General features: G+C 39.0%; 2 protein-coding genes across 2 annotated transcripts in view; both read left to right on the top strand.

The window, feature by feature from the left end:
• Nucleotides 1-10,499, top strand: part of prkg1a (protein kinase cGMP-dependent 1a) — a 94,355-nt gene extending 83,856 nt beyond the window's left edge. Inside the window, 2 exon segments of the mRNA XM_081350775.1 lie at nt 44-110; nt 9,377-10,499. Of these exon segments, the coding sequence (XP_081206901.1) occupies nt 44-110; nt 9,377-9,475 (166 nt within the window). The 3' untranslated portion in view covers nt 9,476-10,499.
• A 3,571-nt stretch (nt 10,500-14,070) lies between these two features.
• dkk1a (dickkopf WNT signaling pathway inhibitor 1a) lies at nt 14,071-16,500 on the top strand. Its single transcript, XM_081350785.1, has 4 exons — nt 14,071-14,488; nt 14,654-14,795; nt 14,881-15,039; nt 15,586-16,500. Exons 1-4 carry the CDS (start codon nt 14,270-14,272, stop codon nt 15,834-15,836), a joined length of 771 nt encoding a protein of 256 aa, XP_081206911.1. The 5' UTR covers nt 14,071-14,269; the 3' UTR covers nt 15,837-16,500.
• The last annotated feature ends 327 nt before the right edge of the window (nt 16,501-16,827 follow it).

The following is a 16,827-nucleotide window of genomic DNA, read 5'->3' as shown; positions in this document are numbered from 1 at the left end:
GATACAGTTTATGAATAATCTTATGTAATGAATGTGTCCACAGATGGTTTGAAGGGTTTAACTGGGACGGATTGAGGAAGGGGACACTGACGCCCCCTATCATCCCTAATGTAAGTGCTTACGCTCATGCAAGATAGATTTTACACTAATGTAAGGCCAGAAACATATTCTATGCAAGTACACTCTTAGAAAAAAGGTTGTATACTGTATAGAACCTTAAAGGGTTCTGTCAGGTGCTTCATATAATTTGTTTTAATTCATTTTTAATTGTAACTAAATGTTATGTATTAAGCAGCTTGTAAACATACTTTATCACTATAAAACACATGAAAGTATTAAGCAATCATCTAAACTCTTATATAGAGTTTCTCCTTATATAGAACCTGGCATTTTGGCATGATTCTTTAAAATTGAGTCAAGAGCCAAAGGTTTCTATGTAAAACCATATTGAACTTTTTAAAGAGTGTACTGTATGCTTAAGTGCATTCTTATTGTGCTGCTTACAAATCTTAAAATGTCTCTGACATTTAACTGAAAATGTTATTCAGATAGCTAGCTATAAACATGTCTAACTTTAGCAAACTTGCTTTGCTCTCTTCGAACATTGCTTTGTCATGACAATAGTTGCTCTGAAAGAGAAAATAGGCAGCCCAAAATAGCATTAAAAAATGACATTTGAATTGTTCGGACTCATTTTGAAAAGCTTCAGTGTGTGAAAACAAGCTAGCGTTTGGTTACACATACTGCTCAGAAAATTTGCACTGATAAACATGGTTGAATAACTATGCTATTGTACATTACTGTTTAAAATAGATTTTTTTTTTAAAGAAATTAATGCTTTTATTCAGCATGGATGCATTAAATTGACAAAGGAATATAAACAAAGGAATATAAAGGAATCCTTTAAAAAAATATATCATGGTTTTTACTGAAATATTAAGCAATTTAAACATTGAAAATAATAAGAAATGTGTCTTGAGCAGCATATTAGAATGATTTCTGAAGGATCATGTGACACTGAAGACTGGAGTAATGATGCTGAAAATTCAGCTTTGACATTACAGGAATAAATTACATAGCTAGCATAGTAACACTTTATATGAACTTAAGTATACAGTAATATAATACTTTACAAATCATTTGCAAACAATAGTTAATTTATAGTTTATATTGTAGTTTCTATATTGTTAATAAATTAATAGGCTATATACAAACAGTGAGTTCTACGGAAGAGGATTAGGGCCAAGCAATAATAAAAAAATAAAACCATCTTGAGATTAAAGTCATTATAATGCGAGATTAAACTTTTTAAATTTCGAGAAAAAAAGTCGAAATACAATCTTGAGAATAAACTCATTAAATATCGAGAATAAAGTCGTTGTGTTTCAAGAAAAAAATCTTTACATTTCGAGAAAAAAGTCGAAATACAATCTTGAGAATAAACTCATTACATTTCGAGAATAAAGTTGTTGTGTTTCGAGAAAAAAAACGTTAAATTTAGAGAAAAAAAACCTCGAAATAATCGTGAGAATAAACTCATTAAATTTCGAGAGTAAAGTCGTTGCGTTTCGAGAATGAAATGTAGAGAATAACGCATTCGATCAGTGTTCATTGCATAGCCTACTGATAGAGGACATGGCAGAGTTGGATCACTTAGTCAAGCTATATTTTAGACTTTCTTTCAGTAACAAAGCCGTCTAGGTCGGCTAGAGGAGGAGCTGTACTATCATGGAATAATGTCCACTTTAATGCACACTATAGGCGGGTGAGAAACAGCGCCATGAATTATGCAGAAAATGCAAGACTGCTCTTTGTGCATTGTGTAATGTGTCAAGTTCAAAGCTTCATAAAACAATAATTCCACAGTAAAAGGTTCAAAAGTAAAAGAACAGCCATGGCGCAAGAAGGCGACTCTGAATTTGTTTGTCCCATTTAAAACTTTAACGGTCCATAAAAAAAAACGGTAGCCTACAGAAATTTGTGCCAATATTTCGGTTTCCACTAGATCAACATATGCTCTATTACTCCCTTTAGTCGGATTTAACGCACCCTTACATATGGCTGAGAAATGCAGAATTTCTTCATTCATTTCTAACAGAGCTTGGTGTGAGCAATGCCATACACACAGGGTGCGTCATTTAAAGGGGAGCGTCGCGTCATTTAAAGGGGAGGTCCGCGCGTCAATAAGTAGCCTAACAAACGAATAAGTAACCGGATTCAGCCTCGTATGCAATGAACTCTGATCGAATGCGTTATTCTCTACATTTCATTTCGACTTTTTTTCTCGAAACACAACGACTTTATTCTCGAAAATTTAATGAGTTTATTCTCAAGATTGTATTACGAGTTTTTTCTCTCGAAATTTAACGAGTTTTTTTTCTCGAAACACAGCGACTTTATTCTCGAAATGTAATGAGTTTATTCTCAAGATTGTATTTCGACTTTTTTCTCGAAATTTAACGAGTTTAATCTCGCATTATAATGACTAATCTCGAGATGGTTTTATTTTTTTATAATTGCTTGGCCCTAATCCTCTTCCGTAGAGTTCTTCATTCATTGTCACTGTAATTAACAAAATATTTAAAGTTAATTTTTTTTTTTTAATGCTTTACCAACTTAACCGTAAATAGTTCTCACTTTAGATCAGGTCTCGGAAAATCAACCTTTATTGGTCATTAATTGCATTAGTATGAGGTGTTCATTAAAATGTTTACATAATACATTAAGCATATATGTCATGTGTAGACAAAACAAGACTGAACAAAGAAACTGAGAGGATCTAAGGGCTTGAATACAACTCTTAAATACAGCGAGGTCATTAACTGGAAAAGAAACAGGTGCGTGATAGATTAGAAACTAATAACGACCAGGACACAGGCAAAATGGGAACAGGGAAAAAAAAACAAAGAAAACAAAAACAAAAATAACAATGAAACTAAACATACTCCTGACATTATATACAAAGTTCTGTCATGAACCACTAGATGGTGCAGGCTGATTCAATCTGCTTGCAATCACATCATTCTCTATAGGGCACAGCTGATTGGTTCTTGCTGTATCAGTAGCCAATGAGTTTGCTGCTCAACCCTCAAATACTTGGTCAGTATTTGCTGTAGCAGTTGCAGTGCACTTTCAGAATTCCTCTGAAATTCAACATCTAAGATAAGTGAACGGTCTTTCTTATGCTATATCACTATGCATTATTGCGTGGTCTGCATTATTAATTCCCTATGAAGTAACCAAACAAGGCTTAAAATCATGTGTCATGTTAACAGTCCTGTTTAGAGTGAATTAATACACACATTAGCAGCTAGTGTATATGTAATATTGCGCTTATACAGCAGCAGCAGCAAGCAGACAGTGTAGTTGCTACAAGGATACAGTGACAGAGCTTTGCTGGCACGTGAATTTGTTGAAGTGAAATAGGCATTCGGTTTCGTATCGCATCAATGGAGCTTACAGCAGCTCTTAGTACTTTGGACATGCTGAACAATGTTAGTAAATATATTATCAGCAACAGGGCGCTAGCAGATGTTGCGGTGAAGTATAAAACAAGTATAAAAAAAGCTTGAATTGAGTGAGAGGAGTCATCAGCTGGCTAACGTTGATCATGCAATGTGAACATTATCATTTAATATGCAAACAAATGTATTCACTTTAATTACAAAAGAATGCAAGCAGCTGCATTTCTGGCAGTATTAGATTGAGCATATATACCTCACAACTACAGGACGAATAACGATGTATGCTAATATCGGATGCTTTCATCATCAGCAAATTAGTAGACTAAAGATAAGTAGATCATCCACGGTGTCGTGTATAGAATGATAATTAATCACTTTTGAGCCTGGTTTCTCCCAAGGTATTTTCCGCCATTCTGTCACCTGATGGAGTTTGCGTTTCTTGCCACTGTTGCCTCTGGCTTGCTTTGTTGGGGACAATTTTATTGATCTATCTGTACTGACGCTGCTGACTGTACAACAGCTGAAATGCAGAATTTTCCTGTTATCACTGTAAAGCTGCTTTGAAACAATCTGTATTGTATAAAGCGCATGCCTATAGAAATGATGCTGACTTGACTTGACATTCCACTTACCTAGAGCATGTCAAGGCAGTTTTCCAGGCATCCTCAAACAAAAGCAAGAGCAGTCTCAGTTGATACTGTAATATCCTATTGGCGAAACAGATTTGGCAAATGCTCCAGTGCATATTTTTGTTTGCGCTCTGGAGAACGTCAAATGTTTCTATTTGTGCCGTGTTTTTGCAGCGGTGGGCAGAGTGGCCAAATCACAGACATGTTTGTTGATACTTGAAGTTGAATGTGGTGGCTATCAGAGAGTTATGCCCCCATTCATTCATTACTGATAATGCCATTTACTAATCAGCAGAATAGAGTGTTTTTATAGCATTAAAATTAATCAAACTCTCTAAAACGATTTTTAAAGGGGTTATGACTTGAGAAATCAAATTTTCCTTGAGCTTTTGACATAAGAGGTCATCATACTATAAGAACATCCTGTACGTTTCAGAACTGAAAACTAGCCCAGATTACGGCTCGTGGAATGTGCCTATATATGACAAATAGGCGAAAGACCGCCTCTGCAGAAGAAGATCAATACCTACTTCATCATTGCAACTTTGGCCATCGCCCACTGGCATGTTAGTGATGACGAGGAGAGAAGAGCGATACAGGATCACTGGACACTTCCAAGACAGAACACGTCCAAATAAACTTTCACTCTATGATGGTTAAATTTAGGAGCTAATCCACGAATCACATGTGTGCCGAACTAGACGGCCTGGTCCGTACAGATCATAGATCAGCTGTGATCCATTGCACCCCTAATAATGAATGAACATGCTTATCATCATGATTGCAATCATACCAGAGATGGAGGATAATCTTACTACTATAAGTAAACCTGTCCCTGTTTCACAAAAAATGCCAAAAATGTCGGTACGCAAAAGCGCTTCCTTCCACTTTCTCTGGTGCCCATCATTTATTTTTATCACGCATACGCACCTGCGCACCAGTTATGTGCACCCTTGATTATTTGTTTGGTTGGTACATTTCACTGTGGATTCTTTAGTAAATCAGTCGCAATTTTGGCGCTGGCTTTGTAAACAGATTTTAACGATATGGACTCGACAGTATTGCCACAACAACACTGTGGATAACAATAATATCCACATGCAAGGGTGCCGCCAACAATTTATGCTCGAGTGAGAAAACGCGCTGCGCTGACAGACGTTTCAGAGACACAAAGATAATGGTGTGCTAAGTCTCTAACAGCACTTTGCGTTTACTGTTCTTAAACCCGTCTCCCTCAACGAAACTTAAAGGGGGGGTGAAATGCTATTTCATGCATACTGAGTTGTTTACACTGTTAAAGAGTTGGATTCCCATGCTAAACATGGACAAAGTTTCAAAAATTAAATTGTAAGTCTGAAGGAGTATTTCTGTGCCAAAAATGCTCCTTCTGGTTTGTCACAAGTTTCGGAAAGTTTTTTTTCGAGTATGGGCATGTGTGACGTCAGATGGGGCGGAATTTCCTTATATGGGTCCTAAGGGCACTTCTATCGGAAGAGCGCGGGCGCGCGCGCGCAACCGTAGACCAGAGCAAGAGAGGGATGGCCCATCATCACAGCGCTGTGCTCGGCTTTAGGGAAGTCAGTGTCACCAAAGAAGTGGGTTTTTAGTTGCCAGGGCAAGACATCTCTGCACAGATTCCCAAAGAACCCGGCGTTAAGGGATCAGTAGATGGAGTTTGTTTTTCCAGAGCATCAACGGAGTTGTGCAAGACTGTTTGTTCCCTGCATTTCGACGATTATTGTTTTATAAACAAAGCCCAGTTCGACGCCGGATTTGCAGATCGTCTAATACTTAAGGATGGAGCAGTCCCAATGATAAAGGTTCACGTTCGTGCGTTGGAACCGCAGGCAGTGAGTAAAACTGCTTGTCTGCTTCAAATGTCTGTGTGTTGTTAGCTATCGGCGCGTAAGCACAGCCCACACGGCACGCCTCCAGCCAAACTTCGAGGCAGACGACAGCATTATGTGATAACGCCCCACAGCGCCACCCAGTGCATTTAATTATGTGTGACATTTTTTATGTAAAAATTATACTAACATTATAAAACAATAAAACAATGCAGTTCATGACCCCTTTAAAACCAGGGGCCAGTTGCATAAACTTAGCCACTATAGATGCTTTCATCGAACGCACACGCGTTGCCACTGTTGCGCGCCTGGCCCGAAGTTAACTTCCGGTCTGTGTTTGTTTATTAAGGTGGACGTTTTTCCCCACTATACCCTATTGTAGACAGAAATGGGAGATTATAATAAACATTCTGAAACAATAAAAACATAGAACATTAAAAATAAAATCCATAGTGTATTCCGATTATTCCTCTGGCAGTAGGTCACTAAGCAGCGCGCAGCTCTTCATTTAGATCTCACTACTGATATACACAGGCATCGCTGACAATGCCCTCATTCAGATAATATTGCACAATTAAAATGAAAGATGATAACGCATAAGAAAGATAATCTCTATTGTTATTGATTCCTTGCGGAAGTCTACCATAAGTTAAGTTTGGGCCACAAAAGCACGCATGCGCAGTAACATTTGTTTATGTTGTTGCCGCTGTTGAAACCGTCTATAAGATCCATACATCAGATAAAATACATCAGGATCAAGCCATTTATGTAGTAGTTGTGAGAATACAGTGACTATGCATTACAGACATGAGAAAACCTTTCAGTGAAATATACACATACACACGGGCTGATATAATCTGATATATGCTGATATAATCAAAACTATCTTACTGGCACTGACTGACAGCCGAAGCGTGTACATGGTGTACACATACTTTAACAGAATTACAGTATTTCAAAATATCTGTCTCGGCAAGTATTCAAGCAAATATTATCTGTTATGTATTAAATGTTTGATTAACAAATCATCTGGGCTCGTATTTATCAAGCCTCTGAGAATTACTCACAGGAACACTGCTAAGAATGGACTTGAGTAAAATAATTTTTGGCTCAAAGCTGCATTTAAAAGTTAGTTATCAAGCATCTCAGTCGTAATTTAAGTGAAGGACAAAATTTTAGGTGTCAGTCTTAGAGATGATTCCACTATAGTGGACCACTAGCATTAAGCCATTCAGCATAGCAGGGCCAGGCACACATACAGTAGTCGAGGAGGGGTACACTACTACACATAGGGCTACACTGTGAGCTGCTTCATGCGGTTTATATGCATCTCATGGCAGTCCACGTCTAACGGCTAGATCTGCATGGAGGAATAATGCTGAGGCAGATCTAGCCCACAAGGACCAAGCATATGCCCCATTACGTATACTCAAATAAAACTAACGGGCCAGGCATACATAGCTAATATACACGTTAATATGTCTCTTCTGAGCAGTAGCAGTACATATTAGGGCTGAACGATTAATTGCATGACAAAACGCAATTTTTTAACCGCAAAGGCTGCAATTACACTGGTCACGTGACACGTGAGTAAAGCAGCCTGCAATTTGGCACGCAATGCATATAGGCCTGACATACAGGAAATAACAGTTTATGTTTACTTTATGTAATATTTGTTTCGGTCATACTATACAATAGTAAAAGATTCTCTCTCCAACGATTCAGGATTGATTCTGAACATAGTTTTTAAAACACAGATGAGTGTTGATGATTGTTTCCAATTCTTCTCAAACACACTACTCGACCCTTTTATAAAGTTAGGAACGGTTGAAGCGAATTTCAAGGACATTCGCAGGCTTCATTGCACAGGATATGCGCTGTGAGAAACGCGCGCTTTGCTTGATGTTACCCTTGTAGTGCGCAGTCTCACCCGCCGGTCTTTTCCTTACAAATACTCTACGAAGGCATTATTTGTGTCGTTTAGAATGCAGTGGGCTTATATATAAATGAAAAACATTACTGCAATCTTCAACATGGCTGTGTTTACGATTAGAAATGTCAAATTGTAGACCGTAGCCCGAATCTGTATCTGTATGCATGAGACTGTCTGAATACCGTCAGAATTCACATTTTTGTTGTAAAAAGAGTCGCATTACGCAGAAGTATAATTTGGCCGTATCGTGACAAGCTGGACGCGCTCCGAGAAAAGACCATTAAAATCGATTCCCTATTTTCATTTTCAACTTGCGTTGGTTGGTCCGATCGATTGTGCAATTGATTTTCGAACGTAAAGTGACAGCCCTAATTGGCAGTAGCAAGTTCTGTAAGCAGCAATAACCAACAGCAGCCTAGCAGATCTATTCCGCCAAGACCAAACATATTAACTTAGTCATTAACATACACACACACACACACACACACACACACACAGTATATATGATCCCACAACCTTACCCCCAAAAGCTAAACTGTTAAAAATAATAATAAGTAAAAAATGCTGTCAATTTGTCAATGCTGTATTTTTTTTATCTATGCAAATATAAGTAAACATTTGTGAGGTAGAAACATACAAAAAGTGAGTGTGCGCTTAATGTATTTGTAAACATTAAAAGGAACACTTGATATGAATGCAATTAATGTCCAATAAAGGTTGGTTTAAAGCACTTAATGACATTTTCCATGACATGCCCAATATTCCTGCTGTCTGTGTTTTTAATGTTAATAAAACAACAAAGGACAAAGAAAAAAACTCACTGCTCTTGTATTAATAACGTTTATACAACTTTTGTACATTTATACAGTGAAGATTATATGCAGTGTTATTTTACATTTAGCTAAAATTTTTAAACTACTGTTATATCTACCTAAAACATAAAAGCACTGTTTATTTCATTTGTGTCTTGTGTTCTGTTTACTTGTCTTAATGTTTTACATTTATATTAGGATGGTAGTTTTAGCTGTGGTAACGAAAATTGGAATAGAGAATTGTGAATTTTCACTTGTATTTAACATTTTGTGCGAAAAAAAAAATGTATCGCTGGTAAATTTTCCAGTAAGTCACCGGCCACTGGCAGATGTGGCATAAAGTTAGTTTTAGGCCCTGCTTATAATAGGCTTACCATGGTGAATCAGGGTAAAGATTAAAATCATTAATCCTTCACATTCTGGAAGGATTAATGATGCATTGACTCATTATTTGAATTCTGAAGTCCCTTTAACATTTAATATATTTTAACATCAAACAGTTTGTTATTAATGTTTCACAATATTGCTGTTTTAATGTAGTTTTGATCAAATAAATCCAGCCTTGGTGAGCGTGAGACTTTTCAAAAACAATCTAAAGGCAATTGTACTCTATTGTTTTGGTCCATGTGGACTATTATGTTCTGTATAACTCACAAGCTAACCTGTTCTCCCATTTTTTGTGCACATGCAGCTAACATCATCCACGGACACCAGTAACTTTGACAGCTTCCCAGAGGACAATGAAGACCCACCGCCTGATGATAATTCAGGCTGGGATATAGACTTCTAAACGGGCCCAAACACACGTGCACACATACACAGACACACAACGTAAGCCTGGGATACACATGCCGAACGGACTGAGGGAGAAGAGGAAGATGGATTTTATTCCATCATGAAATGAAGTGACTGTCAAGACCCCGAGACAAAAAGTGAATGTCTTGCGCGAGCGTGTCTGTGTGCGTGTTCACCTTTGACCCTTAATAACCACCTTTACTGTGAGATAACTGAGGAGACAGTCCATTTAGGGAAAAGGCTGTGACCTCAGTGATTTGTTCTTCTCCCTGATTGGCTGTAAACTCTTCATCCATCCGTGTGCAGACTACTCTAAAGAAGACCACACTGTATGTCGCAGGAGTCCCGTCAGACCTGAATGTTGCTCTTAAAGTAATGCTCATTCCTTTTAGCACATGTACATAACAGCATAATATCACTACCCCGAAAAACTCACACGTACGCTGGCGTTCCTCACATTTATCGGTTTATCGCTAATGTGTATCATAATACGTCAATCATAAGACTCCGTTTCACCCTCTTCAAACACACAGACATTATAGACGCATCTTCTCGCCTATCTCTGCTGTTAATTTATTGTGCCAGTCGGCCATTACAGGTTATGATATTCTGAGCCCAGCGCCGGTTTTCTCAAACTGTATCCCATGAAATGATGTGCCTCAAATTCATAGCTCCATTGATGGTGTACTGTATTTATTGTCTCTGATGAGGTAAGTACTGACCACTGTGAACGGCCAGATTTTAAACAGGAACGGACCTGGGATCGGTTTTCCTTTTATGGCCATTTCTTCTTAACCCTGACTAATTCGACTGCAGGTACAACATAATCCTGATTTGTCCAGAGATTCAGCCGTGTCAGATCACGAACAGTATTAGTGCCTTAAATCAATGGCATTCTGCTACGCTCCTCATGCTGCATGTCAGAATACGATCCCCTCAGCCCGCTGCTGTCCATCTGTCTACTTCTTTTTTTTTTTTACACAATAAAGCGACTGTTTTAGACACTCCCTGTGTCCTCACATGATCTTCAGCTGTCTTTTATACATCTGAAATGTTTGTTCTGTTCAATTTATTATTTTGATCCAAATATAGAATTTCTGTCCTATTTATTCGCCCTCGTTCACCCAAATCACCTTTTCATAGATGAGTTGAAGTGACGTGAGGGTGAGTAAATGATATTTTAACTTTAGGGTGAACTGTTCTGTAAAGCGGTGTGCTATGATGCCCTCAGTGGCTGAACAATTCAACTCGGTCAAATTCATTCTCAACGGCACCACACTACTTCAGGCTGTTCATTTGTTCTTAAAAACATGCAGTGTGCTTCATTCTGTCTGCACTTTTAGAGGTGCATGATTGTAGTGACTAAAGTTCAGCGACCTCGTCTATAAAACGTACGTACACAGATTTCATTTTAGAGTGTGCGTACGCTAAAATCCACACCAACGTTCAGATTTATAAGATAAAACAGTCTTTGGCGTGGAAAAGTGCTTAGCACCACACGTCTGGTTCTAAGCAGGTGTACGCACTTTTCTCTGGCTCAAATGTAGGACGGTTTCTACTCAACATTTTAGAAATGAGGCCCCAGGCCTGGAAATCTAAAGGATTCTGTGAAGATATACTGCAAGTCACTCTGGATATATAGGTCTTCTAAATTAGTAGACTAGTTAGGTGAATCTCACAAAAACATGAACAGGTTATATTTTCACTAGCCTGACTACTCAATTTCCGCTCAATTTCATTTCGCTTCTGTACTCAGTCTGAGACAGCTTCAGAGCTTTCTGTTTGCCACCGGTCTGGAAACAGCAGGGCCAATCAACGAACAGAGGGCGGGCTGAGAGCCGTGACGTACACGCTGATTGTACAGTGGATGCGTAGATTTACTTCACATAATCTGCAAAAGTCGTTCACAGCCATGTTCACTCCGGTATTTCGCTCGATGGTTTTGTTTTCGCATCATACATGTGTTTACAGTGAAAGTTAAATGCGGCTGAGCATGCGCATAACACACGCCATAACCAAACGTTATGTGATTGGCTTACGGGTAACCAATGATTTTAAACTTCAGACAAGCGCCCCCTAGCAAGAGAGAAAACACTTCTCTATTATGCCATTCCAGACTCTGTCTACGAAGCAAAGTGAAGTAGCAGAGTCTGGTATTACCAGGCTAATATTTCACCCCTTAATCAAAAGAATTAATGTAAGAAATTAAAGCCTCATTTTAGGACCATTACATTTTTTTCATAACCAAGCATGGATATGCAATATAATACTAATTATTCTCCATTAACTTAGATTCTGTTGTATTACAGATACAATATTACAGAAATACTAATAATAAACATTATACATTGTAACATTTTTACATTATATTAATGAGAATTTGGGAGAAAAAAAATGTCTTAAATGCTTTATAATATTATTTATTTTCTTTTGGAATGAAATATGATCAAAACATGATTCACTTATTTCCCTTTGCTTGTCCTCTCTAAACACATCAGTGTTGAAATAAGACATGAAGGACCTCAAAGCTGATACATTTACCTTGATTAAATTACAGTGTGTGTGGCACGACCAAAGGATGTGGTGATCTGCTGTTTTCTCACAGAAAAGGCCATGAGAGATGCACAGGTCGACCGGCCATAAATCGTAACCGGTTAGTTTTATTTTTGCTGATCTCTATTCTGGACTTGCACACAAAATGCATAGTAATATTTCCACACAAATTAAATTTTGGGAAATTATTGCAGTCTACAAACAGAACATAACATGGAAAGTTCACCCAAAAAATGTTGTTCTAAACCTATATGTTATGAATTTCTTTTTTCTGCTGAACACAAAATTTTGAAGAATGTCAGTAACCAAACAGTTTATGGATCCCATTGACTTCCATAATATTTTTTTTTCCCCATATTATGTCAATTGGGCCTTATAACTGTTTGGTTACCTATATTATTCAAATTCTTTTATGTTCAGCAGAAGAAAGAAATTCATACAGGTTTGGAACAACTTGAGAGTAATAAAATAAATGATGACAGAATTGACATTTTTAGGTGAACTATCACTTTAACACAAGCCAGAGATGGGACACGCTAAAAGACGGACGCAAAGAAGAGCACACAAACCAGCAGAGCAAATACTGTACCAGCACAGCAAGCTCAAGCTCATACTCAGACTCTATTTGGCTCAACTACACCTGGCTGCAGCCTGCAGAATGGGGCGGGGTTACACGTGTCGCTCCGCCTCATACTTATTTTGATTGGCTCGGTCGCCTTTCATAGGCATACATGGCAGGAAATGTGTTCGTTGTCTTCACTTAATGCACAGACAATACAACGTTAGCCTACATCCCACACTGACAAGATAAATTAATTATTAAATATTTATCCATGGTGGACAGTGTACACAAACCCTGTACTTAAGTTAAAGTAGAGAAACACTAATAAAAGAGAGGTTTCTAATGTAACAAATAAAATTGACCGTAGACTTTAGGAACACACGTGATCTGAGAACATCATATTACTCTCGGATCTTGGCTCATTTGAGCGGGACAAGACTAATCAAATGCGTGTCGGCTCAAAAGATTTGCTCACAAGACACGGACATCACTATTGTGTCTGAGAAAAACATGATTTCTTCACATTTTTCCTGAAATGAAGTGGAGGTAAAAAGTCTGATATTATGCTTTGCAATGTAGTGGAGAAAAAGAAAGTTTCATAAAAATTAAAATAACATGTCAAAAATACTTTTTTGGCTGTTTTATTTATTTATATTTTTTCCCCCTATGGTGATACACTTGCCTTGTCCATTCATGTGCCATGTATATTACTATATTCCATGTGTAAGGTCACATGCAGAGTGCCTGTACTAAACATATTCTGCTGAAATACAGAGAAGCCTCTTTAAACACTCTGAACCTCATTTCTATATTAATAAATATATATATTTTTAAATCCCCTACAAGATTTGGAATGATTTCTTCAATGGCGTCTTGTGATCTGTAGGGGGCACCAGTTCACCATTTGATTTCAGAAAAAAACGCCAGCAATTCTAAACATTCATTTGAAGACCACTATCAGTCTGTTATAATCTTAAACCGACTCACAGTCAATGTCATTTCTATGAAACTGAAAAATATGTAACTGAACAGAGTGACACTTTTATGTTCCTGTTTATGCTCTCTGTAATATCTAATTACTAAATTACAGAAAAAAAGAAGCGTTACAATCAACATAGGCTACAGCTGGAAAAAAAAATAGAAAGAAGATTTGTATCTTTAATATTCATAAATAGTGTTTTCTACAATGTATTTAACACCAAAATCTGATTGCTTGGCAAATATAGTCTTTATTAATGCTATATTAAATTATTCCACTAATTTATTTCAATGAAAATGATTTCTTCTCCACTTGCAATTCAAACTGGTATAGGCCTATTTTATAGGCGAAAGACGCAGCGACATTTTTTCACCAATCCCTATTACGACAAGGGCGTGGCTTTTGAATATTCATTAGGTTACGCAATCGGTCGGTACTAAGCAGCGTCTGCAAGGGTCATTAATATTCATGAGCCGGGGATGCTGCGCGCCTCTCGGCAGAAGTAGCCTACTCCGTCCGATCGCCTGCGCAGACATGAGTTCGCACAGCGCGTCTGCGCAGACGATGAGAGGGGAGGTGGAGAGCGTGTTTGATGCACTTATAGTACAGTCATTTAAAAGGGGCGGGAATATACAAACAGTCCCGCATGTATAAAACTCTTGGAGACACATGAAGGGCTGTGGAGTTTGGACATTATGCGTGACATACTGGCAGAGAAGAACACGAGGAACATGCTCTCACTACTCACCGTTGTGACTGTTTATCTCGCGGTTTGGGGAGGAATCACTGCAGATGCTCAAGTCGGACCTGTGTTACGGAACTCCATCAGGCATCTTCCCGCAGCATCCAGTCCGAGTGACGCGGTGAGCGCGAGCCCGCGCGTTACCGGCTCCGCAGCCAGCGACACTCCGGCGGTACGTGTTCACAGGATCCTGAAACGCAGAGAGGATTTAACAGGACTCAGTTTACATTTAGACTTTGAGATTATTTTTTAAAATTCTTTTGGAGTTGTATGGCATATGTGTGCTTTTAAAGGAGCGCTTTAAATAAAGTGTATCATATGATTTGCTCTTCCACAGTCGCCGAACTGCGCCGCTGATGCCGAGTGCGGGCCCGGTGAGTTTTGTAACGGCTCTCGGGGAGTTTGTCTCTCGTGCCGCAAGCGGAGAAAGCGCTGCGCTCGTGACGGGATGTGCTGCGCTGGAAACCGATGCATCAACGGTACAAACAAACCAGAGAGCCCGTCTTATGGTTTCATCATGGTTTGTATGAAGACTCATTTCCCCATATCGTGTTTCTCTCTCAGGTGTGTGTCAACCTGCGGATGCAGAAGCTGTCGTCACGGTAGACGCCGATCAACCGGTTGGCAAAACGGAGGTGCAAAGTGTAACTGTAACACGTGGGCAGAACTCCACACATCCCAAGAGAAGCAACGTCCTACCAAAACAACAGCAGCCACTGAAAGGTATCACATCTGTCTCCTCTCCTCCTGTTCTCATCTTCTCTTTTAGTTTCTTTTCATCTTTCCTCTTCTCATGAAATTCTCCTTTATTGGTCTGACTTTTTAATCTTGTTGGATATTTGTCTCGTCTTTTCTCATCTCTTCTCAGACTCTGTTTTCTCTTTTCACCTTGCCTCTCCTCATCTTTTATCCTTGCCTCTGAAATAAATTCCCATTCACTGATGTGCCTTACAACGGCCTTTTTTCTTGTCTCGACTCCAGAAAAGAACAGGTTGGAGACAAGAGAAAAGACGAGATAAAAAGGCAAGGCAGATCAATTAGGGATTTTATTTCAGAAAAGAGACGAGATAAGAAGAGACCAGAAAAGAATGGATGAGATGAGAAAACTGGTCTCTTCTTATCTCGTCTCTTTTTTTAATCTCTCATATCAAAACTCGCTTTTCGTCTCGTCTCTGCAACTAGATCTGATTTTAAAACCTCCACCTTCCACATGCTGCTATCACATGACTCTGGAGGAGTGAACGCTGATGTGATGTGTAATCTTGTCAGGTGGCGAGGGCGAGACGTGTCTGAGGTCTTCGGACTGTTTGGAAGGGCTGTGCTGCGCCCGACACTTCTGGTCCCGGATCTGTAAGCCCGTGCTGACGGAGGGACAGGTGTGCACGCGCCACCGGAGGAAAGGGGCTCACGGCCTGGAGATCTTCCAGCGCTGCGACTGCGGCTCCGGCCTGTCCTGCCGAGGCCAGAGAGAGAAACCCGGAGCAGAAAGCCGAAACCTCCACACCTGCCAACCGCGCTGACCCCGCAGAACCGCTCTCGGCTCCACACACACACACACACCCACCCACAGCACGCGCACGCATGCAGACACACATGCAGCGGCGGCAAAGGAAAACTGATTGCACGGAAGGATGCGCCATTAAAAGGACTGATCGTATTTCCTGGACGGATGCAGAGAAACTGCACCGCGCAGATGTTTCTGTTGTACACTCTGCTATTTAAGACTTTTTCCCCTGGGTCATCACAAAAGGCAGATTGCTTTTGTTTCCCTTTATAAGGAACTTCTTATTCTTCTTGCAGTAAATTACTGTATTGTAAATACGTAGTCAGAAATTGCACTTAACACTGAGCATATGGATCCTGTAAAAGTAGCATTTTATGATTCACACGATATTGTAAATGTGCCAGTCATATGATTTAGATGGTTAACGGTACTATTTTAAGCAAAGTGTATAGATATTTGTCTGATTAAAATCTATAAATGGAACAATAATGGGCTTTTTACAATTCATACTGCCACCTAAAGAAACCACTTAGGGATGTTTTCATAATGGCATACACTGCTTGCTTTATTCAGCAGAATCCAAAAACTTTGATTTAGCACAAAATGCTTTATACTGTGTGTAGCAAAGTTGCTTGGGATAAAACACGTTTTCTAAATTAATAAATGTAAAAGTAAATGTGAAAGAGTGTCCTAATTTCATGCATATAGCTTAGGTAAAAACAAAAGCTGTCCATGTCTGCTTGATCATTGATCACCGCAGAATATCATTTCAACTTGTATTACAAAAAAACAAGTGCACTTCTGCATGTTGGAATTTTTTTAACAATTGTAAGGTCAGGTGGACAGAATATGAAGAGAGAGAGAAAAAAACATTACTCTTAAAGGTCCACTTAAGTGCCTTGAAGCGCACAGCTTTGTATGATGCGTTGACGTAATTTCCATTGAAACAGGAAGCTAAGGCGGGACATACTGAATGGCTCCTCCTCTTTTTCAAATAGCCAATAGCG

This window comes from Scardinius erythrophthalmus (assembly GCF_964197995.2).
Source record: "Scardinius erythrophthalmus genome assembly, chromosome: 21".
NCBI classification, from domain to species: domain Eukaryota; kingdom Metazoa; phylum Chordata; class Actinopteri; order Cypriniformes; family Leuciscidae; genus Scardinius; species Scardinius erythrophthalmus.
This window is presented reverse-complemented; position numbering and strand designations above follow the sequence as displayed.

Bases quoted from the DNA above. Each gene is read 5' to 3' on its own strand.
- dkk1a (XM_081350785.1), top strand. From the start codon at position 14,270: ATGCGTGACATACTGGCAGAGAAGAACACGAGGAACATGCTCTCACTA. The intron at 14,489-14,653 runs GTACGTGTTCAC...GCTCTTCCACAG, and splicing joins CAGCCAGCGACACTCCGGCG to TCGCCGAACTGCGCCGCTGA. The intron at 15,040-15,585 runs GTATCACATCTG...TAATCTTGTCAG, and splicing joins ACAACAGCAGCCACTGAAAG to GTGGCGAGGGCGAGACGTGT.